This window comes from Anopheles moucheti, chromosome X (assembly GCF_943734755.1).
Source record: "Anopheles moucheti chromosome X, idAnoMoucSN_F20_07, whole genome shotgun sequence".
NCBI lineage: Eukaryota > Metazoa > Arthropoda > Insecta > Diptera > Culicidae > Anopheles > Anopheles moucheti.
Genome location: NC_069142.1, coordinates 12634648 through 12653062, shown reverse-complemented (window position 1 = coordinate 12653062; position 18415 = coordinate 12634648). Strand labels below are relative to the sequence as shown.

General features: G+C 48.0%; 1 protein-coding gene across 1 annotated transcript; it reads left to right on the top strand.

The window, feature by feature from the left end:
- The first annotated feature begins 732 nt into the window (after nucleotides 1–732).
- Nucleotides 733–9669, top strand: LOC128306542 (proton channel OtopLc). The gene is made up of 8 exons (XM_053044079.1): nucleotides 733–1205; nucleotides 3712–4392; nucleotides 4468–4585; nucleotides 4670–4775; nucleotides 4844–5050; nucleotides 5127–5287; nucleotides 5385–5550; nucleotides 5617–9669. Exons 1-8 carry the CDS (start codon nucleotides 733–735, stop codon nucleotides 6579–6581), a joined length of 2877 nt encoding a protein of 958 aa, XP_052900039.1. The 3' UTR covers nucleotides 6582–9669.
- The last annotated feature ends 8746 nt before the right edge of the window (nucleotides 9670–18415 follow it).

The window sequence follows — 18415 nt, the reverse complement described above, 5'->3', positions numbered from 1 at the left end:
TCGGTACACAACCTTTCGCCGGGGCAAACATTTACTGCCGGGTTTGTTGTCCTTTTGAAAACCCACAAAGAGTTCCATTTTCGTGCATCGTGAAGGTACAAAAATCCGCAGTTAAACTAAACCTGCTGCAGGAGATTAGTTTGGGATTTTTTTTTCCTGATGTCCATAGACATCTTAATTGTTGGACTTCGCAAAATCCTTTTTTTCTGCAAGGCTTCGAGAGGAAGCAAATTGAATAGCAGCTGAATCTACACTCAAACACCGGAAGGTGGCAGGATATTGCACTTAATGGCGTCAGATAGACTTTTCCCGGCCCCTGACAGACTGTGGTGGAGGATGGAACACAATTTCTCTACTCCACAACCGGTGGACTAAAGTGCCTAGGATGTAAGGATCCGGGATGATAGACAGAAAAAAAACAACTTCCACCCCCGCACAACACACATACAGGCTTGCTTAATAATTGATTCATTTTTCACCAAACGTTCTCGGTTCGCGTACGTAGAGAGTAGTGAGCGCGTGGTCTAGGGCGCGGTAGAAAGTGAGAGTGAAAGAAAAATACCCCCATTTCCCGTGCTGCCAATGTTACGCTAGGCCGTGCATATCCCGCCAGTCATCTGTGTGCGTGTGTGTGTGTGTGTGTGTGTGTGCACCGTTGGTTGGGTTGGTTTCGGTAGGGATATTTTGCAGCAGTAGCCACACACCCGCAGCACACCCACGGAACACAACAGGATGGACAGTTCGCCGGATCTGTCGCTGAAGTTGCGGCGCGGTTCGAGCGATTCGCGCGAATCGTTCTACATGGACTTTGCCCAGGGCATCGACTCCGACATCGAGGACGTGGTAACGATGACGTCCGGTGGGGCCGGCGGTGTACCGTCGCCTTGCGCGCTACCACCAGCCAGCCTGCCGGAAGTGGTGACGTTACAGCCGACCAACACCACCAACCAGACCAGCATCATCCTGGAGGAGGAAGATCCACTCATCGAGGAAGAGGAGGAGGAGGAGGAGGAGGTAGAGGAGGACGAGATGCGCCAGGAGACGGTGGTAAAGGAGGACCCAACATCCAGACCGGATGCCGTCAGCAACCTGCCGGATGAGTGCGGGGTGTACGAGTTGCCACCGATTTCCTCCTTTCCGTCGCCGCTCCACACACCGGCCAGCCTGCTCGTACCGTTGCCCGCGCTGGACATCGACATCGAAAGGTAAGTACGCTACTTGTATGCACTTATCAAACCCCCTCGCAGCTGTGCGGAAACGATGCGATCGAGCCAATCGTGCAAACATTATTACGTCGCTTCAGCCCCCGGAACGTTCTGCACCGTGCGTACAAATAATCAAAAAAAAAAAAATGCCCCACACGGTAATGGGATGAGCCATATGATTATATGAGCCGGATTCATATGAAGACAATTGCTCTCAATTGCACTAAATGTGTAGTGACAATTTAGTCATGTCACTGACTAAATCCCCAACGCTATGCGCTATCACATCATCGCATGCGCATGCTGCACCGTGAGGTGGGCGGGCAAGAGTTTATAGAAATTGCATCTCGAGCTAAACAGCATTTTAGTTTGAGAGCTTAGCATTAAGTAGTTCTTGATGTCCAGAGTGCCTTGCATGTCCGGGAGATCCTGGTTTCATTAGACCTTAACTCCTAGATGAGTTTGAATTAACTGAATGTTCGGGAGATCTAGAATTCAATAGACGACTTCAAACTCCTAGACGAGCTTTAATCCCCTGAATGTCTTTGAGATTCAAGATTTCATTAAACCAAGTCCTGGACGAGCTTGAATGTCCTGAATGTAAGGGCGGTTCCAGTTTTGATTAGACCAACTCCTATACGAGCCGCTCCGAATGCCTTGAATGTCCAGGAGATAGGTTCTACATTTCAATACACGACTTCAAACTCCTAGACGAGCTTGAATGCCCTGAATGCCCGGGAGGTTCAAGTTTTCATTTGGCCAACTGCTATATGAGCTTGAATACTTTGAATGACCGGGAGATTTCAGTAGACGACTTCCAACTCCTAGACGCGCTCGGAGGGGAACTCTATCTATCAAGAATCAGAAGAAGCAGGAACTCTCAAACCAACCACCAGAAGAGCTCAGTGGGGAAGTATCAGAAACTCTATCTATCAGGTATCTCTTAGTATCAGGAATGCATCCAGGTTTGCACTGCAAAACTAACATCCAGACATGCAAGCAAATATGCACGCATGGATGGGTTCGGGCGAAGGCTTTAAAACTTTTAATTGGCTTAAAACTCGAAACGGAACGCAGGTTTTTGCACAGAATAAAAACAAAACAGACACAAACGGCACAGAACGCGCAACGGAGTCCATTAGTGGGATTGGGTTCCAGGTTGCTGGTGGTTCGTGTGTTGTGCATGTACGCCATCGTGTCGTCTGACCGACACGGCTGGCAAGCAACAGGTACGTTCCTGTCGCACGTATCCTGCCAGCTCGTGGATTAATCACGCATCAAACATCAAACACACTTACGCTAACACCTCGGCACGCCACCCTGCACTAATGGACGATACCGTCCGTGGGTATCGTGGCGAGCATTAGATAATTGAATCGGATATGTTTCACCAATGGACGATGTACAGAGCTCATCGAAGACAAAAAAAGACGCTTACTCTCGCTAATTGATTCTTTTTCGTTTGTCAATTCGCACTGAAGCGAATGCCCGAAGAACCCCAAGAACCAGTGCGTCTAATGACGCACTTTTGTACATGCATGAGCGCATTGCATAACTCTCGCATCGCACAATTGGCTCGCATCCGGACTGGATTGATTCCCGTTCGCATTCGGTGTGCGAGTGTGCGAGAAAGAGATACACGGGGAAGGATAGGGGGAGAGGTTGAGACGGGGCCACTAACATCACGGGGTTTCGGTTTCGGTGGTCCGACCATATGGTGTCCGCGCTTTGGACGGTTGTTCGCTTTTATAGAATAATTGCCCCACTGCTAGCAGCAGGTGACAGTGCTTGTGCTGATGTACGATGTCCACTGCCCTGTACCAGCGCAGGGTGTCGATAGTGGGATCTAGTGAAAGCACTGATTTGTTATACCCAACTCCAGCTGGAATGGGGGAGAAGTGGGAGCGAATGTCAGGATGTTAGATTTTGGGCGCCATTAAGCACGCGAATTGGAGCTGGAGCACTAGCGGAGTTGTCCATGGAGAGATAAATTTGATATTGGATCCCGAGGCCGCACCATTGTGCCGTACGCTTGGTAGACATTCGCAAGGTTATGGTTGGGAGAAAGATTAACAAGTCTCTGCTCCTCCCCTGTGGGGCAACAACTTGGGGCGAATAAAAATTAATTCATACGGCCGGGCAGAAAGAAGTCCCCCTGCGCCTGTCCGCTGGATAGCCTGTTGGAATTCTTTTCTTGCGCTTTCAAACGACGGAGAGGACACTGGCCCTATATGCAAATCGTGATGGGACTCCATTAGTGACAGACCATTAAACATCCTTCGGATGTTGCTGTCGAAAGTGCGTCTTTGCAGCGACATCGGAGCTGTCAATCTCCAATTGGTAGCGTCCGGTGATAGTCGCGTATCTTGGTGCAGTTCTGCGATTCTTGGACGTCATGCTCCAGCTGGTACAACTTCGGAGTACTTCTCGGTCGAAGTGGTTCGTTGGGCTGATCTTGAAACTTGCATCCCGTGCGTTACTCTAACCTTACTTCTTCCACTTCCAGGGATTCTGGTTTGCCGCCGCAGCCTATCATGCCATCGCCGTCGGTGCCCCAGAATGCGATCGTGTCACCGGAAACGTTCAGCACGCATACGTCACCGGCACCATCGCTACACCAGCTGCCGATCGGTCGTCCAGTAAGCCCACCCCATCCTCCACCCTGTTACGAGCCCGCTCCGCCACCTCCCTTGCACCCACCGGCGGTGTTAACCACCGGGGCGGACTATCCTTCGCTATCCTCCGTGCAGGAGCTCGGCACAACCGATGGGGATGGTTCACGCAACGGTTCGTCGTTGGGCATGCAGAGCAAAACACCGACCCAGCACGGGTCCTCCTCCACGTCGTCCTCGGCCGCATTTCAGCCGCGCACCCTCCACACCCCAACGTCGAGTGCCAAAGCGATCGGTACGGCACCGGTCGCACCAGCACCCCTGCTCGTGCCGCTGCCCCTGTCCGGTACGGCCGATTCCGTACACTCCGCGCACCGGCCCGCCCACCGCCTGTCGCAGCAGTCCCTGGCGACACCGGCTAGTGGGGCCGCTAGTCAGACGACCACCACGCACCAGCACCTGTCCGTGCTGTACCACTCGCACCACCACCATCTCCATCCGATACTGACCACCAACCGGCGCCCATCGCGACTCCCCGAACCGGTCTACTATCCTCCACCGCGCGAGGTGAAGCCGTAAGTGTAGCCTCAAACTCCTGTCATCAGACACTTTCCGTCCGTCACTTACTACCTATGCCTTTTTGTTTGCAGTGGTGAAGCCCTCGCGACCACACTGTCCGCCCTCTACGGTAAGCTGCTCGTCGTGATGGGTATCGCTTTCCCGATGGCGGAAGTCATCTCCACCTACATTCCACCTTCCTTCTACGAGGTGAGTGCATTGGGTGATTTAGACGACCCTCGTCTTCCCTTTTGCAGCATTGTGATTGTGTGCATTGTGTTCACTCCCTTACAGGGCTTCTATCTCTATCTGTACATCGGCAGCATGGTGTTTCTGCTGTTCATGTACACGACGCTACTCTGGGGCAAACCCAAGATGCCACCTGTGTCGCCGGTTAAGAGTGAGTGGTCCACAGCTCCGCATGTCTGAATATCTGATCGGCAACCTCCAAACACCTCTCTTCCACAGAGCAAACGATCGCCAGCACGAAGAAGGTGATGCACCGGACCAGCACCACCTGCTCGACGGACAGTGGCGAACAGTCGGACAGTGAGGACGACACGATAAGCTCCAGCCCGAAGATTCCGGTCCAGGCGCGCCGAATGTCGCTGTCGGCCGGTGCTGCCTCACGCCTCCAGCACTTCGGTAGCTTCTATTTGCGCATGGGCGCAGTCGGTAAGCAATCCGCAACAACGCTGACGAACGTCTCCACTTAGACCTCACATCCTTGCCATCCCGTTCGTTTCCGCAGCATTCGGCATCGGTAGCATGATCTACTCCGGATTGGAATTCGGACAGTACTTTGAGCTGGAGCGCAACACCAAGTGCCACAACGTGCTGCTCGCACTGACGCCGGCGACCCGTATGGCCTTCATCTTCATTCAGATGTATTTCATTTTTCTAAACAACGAGGTAAGCTGATGGTTTATTTTGAGCCGCCGCCGCGCGTGGGTGATCGATCGAGCGCGCGTTTGGTAATATTTTTCGCCTTGTTCTCCCTCTTTTCCAGCAAATCAAGGTGTACCGGCATAAGATAGTGGCCCGGTTCGGGCTGATGCACATGATCGGTACCAACCTGTCCGTATGGTTCTCGGTGTTGATACAGGAAACGAAGCACGAAATATTGACGTTTTACAATCCGGAGAATCGCACGCTGCGCATTTCACACCGGTTGGGTAAGGAGTGCAGAAACCGGTTTAAGTTTTGCAGCTGCTAACGTCACACTCTGACCCTTCTTCCAGGTAACAAGATGATGCCCCATCCGGTGGAGACGGTAGCACATCTACGGGTCGCCCGCGGTTTAAAGGGCCCGCACAACATCTTCGAGTGCCGTCGGTCGAACATCATCGGTACGCTCGTGCAGGACGCATCGCCGTTCCTCTTCCCGTGCACCATCGAGTACTCGCTGATCTGTGCCGCCATCCTGTACGTGATGTGGCGCAGCATTAGCCGGCCGCAGAACGAGCAACCGCAGCGGCAGGAGAGTTTGCATCCGCTGAAGCGTTCGCCCCACCACTACTCGGTGGACTGTGCCGGTGCGCACAAGGGCCTGTTCATCGGCATCCTCATCCTGGTACTGACCATCATCTCGCTCATCCTGTTCTTCGTGCTGATATCGCGGCCCGAGTTCGTCAGTCTCGCCGTGACCGAGGTGAACATATGCGAGCTAACGCTGTACGGTACGACGACCGCGGCCACACTGATCGGGATGTTTCAGGTGCGCCACATGCAGTACGATGCGTTCCGGAGCTTCAGCCTTGACGACATTCTGCTGGTCGGTGGACAGACCGGTTCGTTCCTGTACAGCACGTTCACGGTTATTGGCGGTCACTTTACGATGCGGCGCGATACGGTGCTGGTGTTGATAACAGCGCTAGCGTCCCTCGTGGAGACCGCCTGCCAGACGATGTTCATCCTCGATGCGAGTCGCCGTTCCGCCGCCACCCAGGAACACATCCGGAAGAAACCGGGCCGGGAGATAGTGACCTTCCTGCTGGTGAGCAATCTCGCGATGTGGGCCATCAACACGCTCGAGAAGAGCCGGGCCGAATCGCATCCGATTCAGCTGCACTTCTACGGTCTCTGGGCGTGGACGATCATAACGCACGTGTCGATGCCGCTCGCCATCTTCTACCGCTTCCACAGCACGGTGTGCCTGTGCGAGATCTGGAAGCGGGCGTACAAGATGAAGCCGGCGTACATGTAGGGTCGTGCGAGTGCTTGGCCCTGTCCGGCACGCGTGTCCAGGATATGTGCCAGGCGTACGGAAGAACCGGCTGCAGAGGAAACGGTCGCTAGCGGTGTCCGGCAGGAGGATCCCGCCTCTATCGATCTGAACGCGTATCTCCGTGTCTAGGACTTTGGATGCATCTTTACTCATACACGAGTTTCAATGATGTCCTCCAGGGCGAAAGAGAGCAGCAGAGAGGTGAACTTCAAAGGCGCAACTTCAAAGATGCATCACCACATCCTGTGAGGGACCTTTTTACGGAGAAGTTTTAGTTTTACATCCCCATTTCTTAAAAACTCGGTGAGATCGGACTTGGTGGCAAGTTGTTGGCGTCGTGTTTCGGGTGGCATCACACAACCAGAATTGTAACATCAGCACAATACGCACTCAGAAAAACACAAACACACCCCACCGACGATTCTTCCAATCGTACCGCAACTCCAACAAGCAACTTTTGTACTACGACGTACTACGTGACCTGCGAGTTCTACATCGCAGATGCCGGCAGAGCATCAGTGGCAGACCATGTTTTTATGTGGGTGAATAGAGGGACAGTAGAGCTTTTAGATACATTTTGTTCACACCAGGTGTTTTGGAGGTACTCTTTTTTATATACATATATAAATATATATATATCGAATCGTAGCAGCTAGTGGTAGATAGGGTTAGTGTTGGTTACGCTCAACGTATTGCACGAGCGGCATCCAGTAGCAAGGCAGATGTTTGTGGGGGAAGGCGAATGGCGAAACGTCCAGTATGTCGGAAACGGTAATCGTCCATGTATGTTACTATCTCAGCAATCCTGCAAAATACGGTGCGTGCGTTGTGTGTGTCTGCGATGGCATTCAACGATAAGACAACGAGCTGTCAAACTCACAGCACAGCACACACTACCCGCGCTCCCAACCGTCTAAAACCGTCTAACACATAAATGTCCGGGTGCCAAAAACTCTCTGGCGCGCAAAAACGCACATTCGGTGTTGAAACGTGTCCAAACAAAGTGAATCAAAAGTCAACCATAACTCAACTCAGTGTCAAAGCAAATCAAAAACCAAAATGTAAGAATTAATCAACTATAGATAGGATGGATAGAGGGGGATGTGATCACCGTGCTAAACTATATAACTTCCTGCCAGTAAGCGAACGTTTTTATTTTGTTTTAACAAAACAAAAAAATGGTGCCAATTTTACGGGCGCGAAAACAGGAACTCTTTTAATCGTTTATTGCTACACCGCATAACTGCAATGGTACGGACAGCTGTTGCCAAACAAATGGCGAATGTTGGGAGGAGTGTCTTTTTAGTTTATTTCGCTTCGTAGTAGTAGCGTGGTGGTAGTTCCAATCCGCTCCGCCAGGTATGTCCATTGACAGATACACTCCAAACCCCATTCCCCAACTACCAAAATCCACCGCAACACAGCATGCGCTCGCGATCGATCGATAGATGCGTGCGACAGCTAAGTAGGCTAAGAATATCGAAGAAATCCCAAAACCCCACGGTAACGGCAACGGAGCGTGATAAGTTAGGCTTCCCGTTTGGTTTCCTTTTTTTTGCGCAGCATAGTGAGACGCTCATCGTGCCGTCTGGGGAGGGGGTCTTTTTTTGTTTTGTTGTTTGGGGGGACAAAAATCACAACCAGACGAAAAAAAGGAAAAGCAAGAAAGATCACAGCAACATGTGTGTTTGCTTGCGGAAAATGAGGAAATTCTTCCGTGCTGACATCATCCGACAAACCGGTCGGCTTTGTTTGCCGGTGGTTGCGCTTTCGTTCTTCACCTACATATTATTTGAGCCTTTTATGTTTTCCGCTGTCCAATTCGGGGATAATTATTCGTGGGTATAGGGTACCTTTGCTACATCCTGCATTATATTTGATGGGTTTTTGCCCGTGGGGGGGCGATATTATAACTAGTTGTAGACGGATGAAAAAAAACGCTTATTTAAGTATGTAGAGCATTCTGATCCTGATGGTACATTCTCTTCTCAACCGCATCTCGAGCACGAAACGAACGCAGAAGAATCGCATACCCACAATGTACACGCCTCCACCTATTAATCTCTTTAAAGCTATTAATCGTTGTATATGCCCCGGAACCATAATTAGCGGGCCGAATTTCGTGTGTTTTTTCCTTCCTTTCCTTTCACAAAATCGTTGGCTGTCAAACCGTCCCAGTGCGGGTGACTGAAGCAAAAAAAAAAAACAAACAAAAAAAGAAATAAAAAATCCGCATCTAGCCGTATTTTCATCTCATGCTAATCCTCTCTGTCACGCTCACTATTTGCGACTATCGCGGTACAGTAACAGCAATGAACACAAACTCAATCAAAAACACACACACTCCACCATTTTCCCGTGTTTTTTTTTTTGTAGTAATAAGTAAGATTCACGTGTAGGAAACGAAGCTGTTACAGTGTTTTTTAATTCCGTTTTGAGTCGTCAAAAATTTATTATCTCCCTCTCGCTTCTCGCTACCAAACAAAACGTGAAGAAACAAAAGGATAAATTGCAAAACAAATGACATTAAAACAAAGAGGAAGCGCTCTAATTAAAAGAGAAGAGATAATAAGAGAAAATGAGAAAGAGAGAGGGAATTTGTTCCGTTTGGTTGCAGTGTCGATCAGTTACAAACGACAAACAACCTATTACAACTTGTTTGTTACATATTACAAGCATATTATTCGTGCGTGCGTAAAGTTTTGGGGAGGGGGAACAAAAAGAAAGAAAAGCCGAACCAATTTCTTTGCTAAGTTGTGCCAGTTTTGAAATATTATTAGACAGATAAGCGTGTTTGCGAAAGATTTAACAAAACAAAACCGCACCAACCGATTACTATTTAATCGGATGTTTTTAGGCTTCGATGTTCTTTTAGCTGTGTATACTATGCGTACGTTACTGGGATACTTTTTAATACACATACACACATACACAAAACAAAAACGAACAGTCATGTTCCGGTAGAGAATATTATCGAATAACAAAACACAAAAAAAATGAAACAAAAACGAAATAAATTAAAGTCTATACAAACTCAACGACGGCCATTCGCGATTTACAAATAAACAGACAAAACTTATCGTACTAAAAATGGGCAAACCCTGTATTTAGACTTATTTATTTTTATTTTTTTGCTTACAAAAAACAGATCCGAACTCTGCACTTTCGGGGGTTTATAAATATTGTAATCCTCTTTTCTCGGACATTGGAGTCGAAATTTGAGTCCAGCCCGCTATAGAGGAGAAGGAGAAGTGGGACTGAAAAAGGGTGTGTATGTCCGGAAAGTGGTCGAAAACAGGAGGGGGGGTATCAGAGAGTTGGGCTTAAAAATTGGACCAGAAGTATCCGTAACGAAAAGACTCCATCGAGCAAGTACACAAATCAAGCCTCGTTATATTTGATTGTTTGATGCTCAAGTGTCAGTGGGTGGAAAAATCCTCCTGCCGTTGAAAGGCTTTGGCACAAAAGCTTGTTTGCGGATAGCGCTTGGTGAGCGAGTGTGTGTGTGTGTGTGTGTGTGTGATAACGCATCTAGGGCAACTGTACTAGTGGTACTCACCGTTCCTGTTCTACAGTGGAACTCCATCACGGACGGTAGAATGGACGGCAATGCGCCGGCGTTAGATGTCCTTCCCGTTCTTGGGAACTTCCGCTAGAAATGGGACATTCTCGTGCAGCTCTGCTTCACGAGAGTGAGTACAGAGTACGTGAGGGTGAGCGATACAGCATCCACCATAGCCGTACCAGAAGATGTGATTTAATTCTTGACTGACGAAGTATACTGTTCAGAGCCTGAACATTGAAACAATTATTCTTATACGTGGATATCCACCAACATGTAAAATCCTTTGACCTCCGGACCTTAAAACATTCGAAAGCGAAGGAAATTCCACACTCCACCTTGAGTAGAAAATAGAGCGAGAGAGCGTGAGAGTGGATGAGAATATGGATGGCACCCACTGCCTCAACTGGGTCAACTCGTATCCCTAGCCAGATGAGCTCTGCAGGCAAGAACTCCGAAGAGCACATTGCAAATGCCTTACAGCTTCCTTGTCTTTGGTTTTTGCGTGATGGCCGACACATCGTTGCCACCGTTTGGTTCGCAGGATCGAGGTCATATGATCCCTTTCGCCAGCACTCGATGCCGATCCCGAACCCAACAATCGCACACACCCACACATCAGCATAGACGACTCCCATAGGTGAAGTTCGGCAAACTGCGTGGGCTTTTCAGTGTCGCGATGTGATGCGCTGTTGCATCGTTCGTCGGGTATTGCTCACGTGGTAAAAGACCGAACAGTGTTGACAAGGCGGGCAGCTGCATCGTAACAGCCCCCGTATCCTGTGGAGGTTGGGCCAACTTGGACAACAATCCTGCCCCCGCAACACGCAGAAAAGATGGCATCCGCTAGCGTCCGGTTGCTGGGCACTGCTGCAGTAGACGCCATCCGTCACGACTAGTGATAGCGAAGCTTCCGTCATCGATGTGCGTGTGTGTCCTGGTGGTGTTTAGTGCTAGTGCTGAAATAGACAATCTCTTAGTGTTAACGCAAGGCAAATAAACGTAGCTAGGTCCATTTGTACTTCATACCAGCATTATAGTGCCACTCGTGTTCTAATTCTACTGTAGCGTAGTACTGTAGTCTCTACTCTTCTTTTATTGAGAAAGACATTCATGTAAGATGCATCGCAACTTTAACGTGTGATAAACCTTAGGACGTATCTAGATAGCTAAGGCATTCAGTGGAGAGTCGTATCAGCAACACAGCACATCAGCATCCGTAAGTCATCAATCCAGATATTGCTGTCAACTCTGCTGTCTAGTATGTTCCACCTCTAATTCTCCTTCCTCGCCTTCTAAATGGATGTGTCTTTCTCAATCTACTTCAAACAAACACCTCACCTACTTCCCGGACATAGTCATGCAATATTGTTCCGCCTAACGAAGATTTTGCACAAACAACCAAACCGCGTTGCCGTATTGAAGATGCAAAATGCAGTAGTTTTGTTTTGCTCTGTTTGAAGTCGGTTGCGCATTGCGAGATTTGAACCCAGGGCCATTACCACCTAGTGCCAGCGATCCGTTCCCGGCCTCACGGGTGTTTGCGCGCGGATTCGCTCACTCCAACAGCTTCCCCGGTTTTGCGACGTGTGGATGCCGTCGGCATCATCGTCGTCGTCGTTCTCCGCTCCGCTCGAACGGTTCGGATTTTGTGTGGAAGACTATTTTTATCTCCGCAGCACCGTAGACGTGTAAGAGTGAATCTCTTTTTCTCCACTCACCCTGTTCCCTTTGGCATCCCCCCTTCCCTCCTCCCTCACACCCCTTCCACGCGGACTCTTCCTCAACACACTGGACTGGTTCGATACAGCGCACAAACATTACAATTCATTCGCTGCCATTGACATCTCGATTGATACGTAGATGGGAAGGATAGGGGAGGAATACACGAGAGCGCGAGGGAAGGAGGATGGGGGTTGGCCAGGGAAGCGGTAAAAACAACGAGCTGTGACTATGTTTAAAGGGCCGAAAGGGAGGGCTATTGATGCGCGGTTGGGTCCAACCAGACCGTTTGATACCAAGCGCAGCCAAAAGGGAGTGAGTTTTCTGCAGAGCGTGTGAAATCTCTACCGCATGGGCAACGCGGCCGCCCCGAAAAAAACCCCGATCAGTTGTGCTTAGTATCTCCGCCGACGCAGTAGCATCGGTAGCATTACGGGTCAGTTCCGTATGTTTGGCCGTCTAGAGTTTTACGTGCCCAACCCGGAAGTGTTCAATTTGGTGGCGGTGTGATTCGGTAGCGTAAGGTGTTTGAACGGTTTTGAAGATTCTACCAAGATCACACCCCGTACACCCCCACAATCAAACAATAACCGCTTCCGGTTGAGGGTTCCAGGGTTGCTTTGCTGGATGGAGTAACGTGTTAAGTGCCTCGCTTGTCAGTGTTTATTCCTGTGCCTGGTGAGTGGTGAAGTGTCAATCAGACACGCAGTTTTCTTCGACGATCACACGTGAACAAGTGGCCGCTGCACAGACCGTAGGTAAGAGAAGGTGAAGCAAACAAAAATCTGTTAACAACCAAGCGAACCTTCACGTGAGTTTGCCAAAGCGTGCTGGAATTAATGTAAAAACAATCTCCAGCAAACATTGCATACTACCAGGCGCCAAAGGGCTTTGCAATTCGGTACCGATTCCCGTTCAAAGCCAAATTAGTACAACGATAAAGGCACGATCGTGACCTGGGGCGCTAACCAATATTTACTTTCATAAAAAAACAACCAATATTTCCCTGTTTTGCTTGCTGTTTATAATAACGAGGGATAAACAAATCCGTAAACCAGTATGGCAGTACAACCCTTTCCGGCAAATCTTCGCGGTAATTACCCGGAATGATGAAGGACACGAAAATAATAATATTTAGATCCGTACTGTATTGCGTGCCCCTTTACGTGGCAGCAGTATTTTTGGGGGAAAAGTGATAAAAACCCCGCTTCACGCAACCAACTGGAGCGTATTCCGATGTTTTGCTGTGTAAAATGTGGGTTTGTTTTTATTACGTTTGCAACGCAGCCGTGGCATAAATAAAATGTACAATCAAATTTATAACAACCGTGAACTGGATGTGCCCTTGGGATGGTACGGTGGGGGGGGAGTTTGGGCCCATTAAAGCGCCAAAGGGTCATCTTCGTTTTCTTACATCGTTACGAAGGACCAACTGTTGCGCTTCTGCCCTGCTTTGCGCATTGATGCTTGCTTTCCACCCTTACGGCGAAGATGACGCATCGGGCATGTTTGTTTTGCTGTCTCGATTTTCACGCCTTCCTCTTAAACGTGACAATCGACATGAAGGTGGAAACACCTGTAAATGGGTACGGATGCATCTTACCGTCTGCATGGTAATTAGTGCATCTCGCGATGTGTTCGTGTTTTTTAATCGTCCGTGGTAAAGCGTAACATAAAACCGGGTTTTATTATATAAAAGTTGTTGTTTGACGGTGGAATTAGTATCAAAATTACGTTACGAATTATCCGGAATTTATTATCAAACTTTGACCAGGTTTGGAAACTGTAAGTAATTGGAAGCTGTAAGTCAAAGTTTTGATGTCACACTATCTGTCTCTTGATAAGGAATTCTCGACACTCCTGTCCTTCAGGTCTAAGTCACCATTAGGATAAATCTTTTCCGTCAAATAGTTAAGCTTCTTCACATGCCTTATTCACAAATATCCCCTCAGAAGTACTTCAGAAGAGAGCGTTGGAACACTGCAGCAATGACGTCCAAGGCTCGTCCAAGATAGATACCGGACGTATGAGAGTTGTATTTCAACTCTTGATGGAGTCCTCTGGATCGTAGCTGTGTATTGAGCTCATATAATCCAAAGTTCCTAGAATATCGTATTTGCCAGCAGTTAAGAACGTACAAATGTATCAGAACTCCGCGAGTACCTATAGATCATCAACTTTTCTTCCGATGAGAGTCCTCCAGCAGTCAGAGCTTTTGTTGAACAAATACTTCATCTTCATCGCACTGATATTCAATCAAATCCTCAATCGAATAAACTGAGATCTTCGACAAACTCACCCTGATATCACATCGAAATAAGGGGATGTCATCCTCCGTTTGAGGTTTGCCCAAAACAAACGGATGGACGATCTTTGTTAGAAGATTACCCTTAACCAGTCTGAGACAATCTTTTTTGTTTTGGTCTCTTTTTCTTGAGGATAGACATTACAAGCCTAATCCTCTTGAGATTGTAGTGCCTCTAAAGAAGAAGTAGAGGACTCCTATTCCGAAGTGGCAGAAAAGTGTATCTTGTCCAGGAACTTCATGAATGTCTGACTGACTGAAAAATCACAAAAATTCGCAAAAAAATAGGAACTGGTAACCCCGATCTCTCTTCAGTTAGTTACCCCGTTGTATGATGAAGGTGCTTGTATGTAATTTATAACCAGAAAAAAAATCACTTCTTCCACCATTTTCCCAGAAGTGCAATCAATAGGTATAACATTGCGCAACGACTGCCTTGATTTTCGTGCTGTGTACATTCCGATAAACCCTGTCTCGGGACATGCGACCCAAGGAGAATTGATACACTCTGGGGGAAAAACCCGATCCGACCTCCGACCAATGGTTTCTCCTTTTGCTGCGCGTGTGAATTCATGAACTGGAAGCGCTAATTTTCCCGCACGCTTGAAATATGAAGCGACCAGTAACTTAACGCGCCAGTAACGGTCGTACCGCGCGCAATCCATCGTGCGTCGTGCGATTATCTCTAGCGAATAGTGAAAAGTTCTCGCGCGGAAACTCTTTCACTCCACTGGTATGTGTGCCAAAAAATGGACCGTTGGAGTTTTTCACCCACCCCCGGAAAGCGTGGAGGGCGATAAATTAATGTGTGTCATAATAATGGTGAGCCGGACACGAGTGCCATAAATATAGTTCAATCGTGCCCTGCAGCTGGATTTAAATTATTTTTTGTTTTGTTCGATGGATGTGGTGCGATTCGGGAACGATCCTGCCGCGACGCAAGGCGATGCCTTGGGGGTTTTTCTTTCTGGTGCGATTAGATTGATGGAGAAGTAAACAAATCCCCTCGCTCTCCAAACCATCTCACCGGCCATTGCTCATGCATTTCGATCCCATCGCACGGGCAGCATTTGCCATTTTTCTTCGACGCTACGAATTAGGGCGGATGCGGCAATATCGGCAGACGGACGCTAAACTGTTGCACCGGAAGCCGTGCAGCTGAGCGGTGTTTGCTGCGTGTTTGCTTGTAAACAACGTCGAACCGGTGCCGTCAGTCTACTACTCACCGAGCGCGTATGGGCGTTCGTCTTTAATTGCCAGATTGACTGTTTCGACAGATTGATGTGAAGTGATCCATATTTCGCTACTTTGTTGTCTAATGTGTTGTTCTACAATTATTGATGTCCCATCCACACTCTGGCTGCACTCGCTTCGATGCGTTCGCTTATGTGCTCCGGATCTTTGCACGGTGTTGCTATAAATAAAACACTACAAAATAGGGAACCTTTTTCATTATTAAATTATACTTTCACATTTTCCTCAAACTCCGGTTTGGCATACGACGAGGGGGATGGAGAAAAAAAACTGTTTCCTCTCAACACAAACTCACGCCACAATTATTTGTCTCTGACCTAGATATGGTCCCACCGTTGAGGAAATGGATTTGTATGAAAAGATTTCCTTTAGAACCGGGAACGCTTTTTTCCGCATATAAGGTTTTTCTTTTGCCTTCTGCTCAGGTTTTTCATTTCTCCTCATTTCAAACGGAGGGAGGTATCTATGCCATGGATGACAAAACCATTTGTGGCTAGGCTTAGTTTTCATGGCAATGGAAAGTGAATGAGCAAGGCGGGACGGGAAGCATTGCAGGGAAGTTCTTTTGTCGTCTTCATTTCAGGCATAATGCTGGAATGGGGGGAAAATCCGGCCCCCGAGGTGGTGTGATTGGATGGCGGGTTGGGTTGGGAAAATCTGACTCTTTCGATCTATTTTTATTTACTAGCGCAAATTTTGCTCTTCCGTCGTTACCGATGCGCACACGGTGGAGTAGCGTCCCCTTTTTATTTCGCTTTCTTCACCAAAAAAAAATAGGGAGTTTTTTCTTCTTCCCGACCTGGTCACTGACCTGTTCCGTCCAGCGTATCCTCACCCTTCGCAGCTTATTTTTTCAAAACTTTATACTACGAACAATACGTTTCTGGCTTGGCGAAAAAGTAAATTTTAAAAAAGAGCGTGAAACATTGGGCTGGTGAAGTGAAGGCCCACCGAATGGTGGTCTGAGGGCTTGGTTGTAAATAAAACCAGACAGCATGGAAACCGGAGACCCAATGATAAGCATTGTTGCAATTGTGCGGCTTGGTGCGGCTATCCGAAACGAAGGTAACGCCTGCAAGTTATGCAATGGAGTTTCGTGTTTCCAGCCCGAAGAGCCAAGCCGTCTGGTGTTTCATTTCTTTTTTTGTTTGTGGGAAGATTTCCGAACAAACCCGGCTCCTGTGCGATGTAGAAAGTAGCGTGGAAGAGAAAAAACACAGGGAGACAACAACAAAAAAATAAAAGAAAATCAATCACAGGCTGTTTTTCACAACTCCCGCCCGCAACCAGATCACCACCAACAGACAATTGCTGCCGACTGCAATTGAAGGAGACAAAATTAAATCCCTGCCCTAGACAGAGGGCCCCTCCGCTTCGGTGAGTCGTATTGCCGGGCATCCACTGGAAAACTATTTGCAGACATATGATCAGCAGATTGTAGCAGTGTATTAAGAAAGACGAAAGCGACAGCAGCCGTGGGTTTTCGGTTGCAATAAGAAAATTCCGAACCCCCAATGATGCAACCTTACCTACCGGGGTTAACGTGCTGACGATAAATATTTAATTGCTAATTTGATTGGCTGCGCGTAAATGGCTGCAATACGTATAGCATTAAATTGATAAGAGATTTGTTTTCTTTGCAGCTTGGTGAATGGTTGTATGCCCCTGGAGGTATGCAAAATCGTTTTTATTACATTGAGCATCTCTAGGCAGCAACTCGGAAAAGGAAAACTGCCAGAGCTGGGACTATGTACAACTTTTATAGTTCCAGTACTAACATACGCCTCTGAGACGTGGATATTGTCCAAAACTGAGTGTACTCTCTTTGCCTCTAGACGAAGATACTCAGAAGAATTGTTCGCCCCGTATGGGTGGAAGGACAATGGGGAAATCGTCACAATGACGAACTCTACGCAATATACGATGAATTCACTACCAATCAGACTCGCCAGGCTCCAGAGAAGGCGTAGATGGCCTAAATTGAGATGGAGTGATGGTGTTGAAAGGCCACAATTTCCAATGAATTTACAGACGATTCCGCCTGACCGTGATCGGTTTAGAGGACTCCTTAAGCAGTCCCTATCCGTGAGATGCTCTTCATTTATTGAGCATTTAACATATTATGATATCTTTGAACTTGAAAGCCGTTGTTAGTCGGTCTGGTATCTCCAAAGTCTAGATACTTCAGAAGTCTTTCCTCAACGCGGCGTAAACTTCAAAAAGCGAGCTGTTGTAATAGAATTGCATACTTTCAGGCGTAATACACTTCCAAAAATAAAATAAATATAAGATTTAAATTTATCTATAGCCTGTATGACATGACAGTTCACTCGTTCATTTCGGAAGTGGGGAAAGATAATATTCAAATGTACCTGCTGCCTTTGTAATTTAACACGTCGTCATCCCTTCCGAAACAATCCTGCTAATGTATCCCTAACCATGCCATCATTGTACCTGCAATTCCCCCGCTCGTTCTTACCACCGTTTTCCTACCTTCTCGAACTCCTCTTCTCCCATTTTTTGTAACTTGTACAAAACACGAGTCAATAATGACAGCAATAAAACGACGCATGACATAGCAGCAGGAAGCGTCAGTAGCTCATGCCCAGAAATCGTGTCTTATCGATGTCTTTCTGCTGGAAACATTTGCGTGCGAATGATAAACCCTCCTCCTCACCCCCAAACCACCCACACACACACACATACAGGACTACTTCCCTTTGTAGAGTTTTCCACCCCATTGGAGTGATGATGGTGCGCGTCGTGGTTCCATTTGCCATGGACAGGATATATCAGATATACCTAGAGTATAGGTGCAGCACTCTGTAGACGTTTGGGGGGTGTTCAAATAAAATATGTATGGATACCGGGCGGTGGGAGTGTGGCGTCGTCGGCTTCGTCGACTCAACAGTTGCACTTTAGAGGGGCTGGAGGAGATTGGCCGAAGGAGGAGGAGGGAAAAGCTAGAGC

Bases quoted from the DNA above. Each gene is read 5' to 3' on its own strand.
- LOC128306542 (XM_053044079.1), top strand. From the start codon at position 733: ATGGACAGTTCGCCGGATCTGTCGCTGAAGTTGCGGCGCGGTTCGAGC. The intron at 5,288-5,384 runs GTAAGCTGATGG...CCTCTTTTCCAG, and splicing joins TCATTTTTCTAAACAACGAG to CAAATCAAGGTGTACCGGCA. The intron at 5,551-5,616 runs GTAAGGAGTGCA...CCCTTCTTCCAG, and splicing joins GCGCATTTCACACCGGTTGG to GTAACAAGATGATGCCCCAT.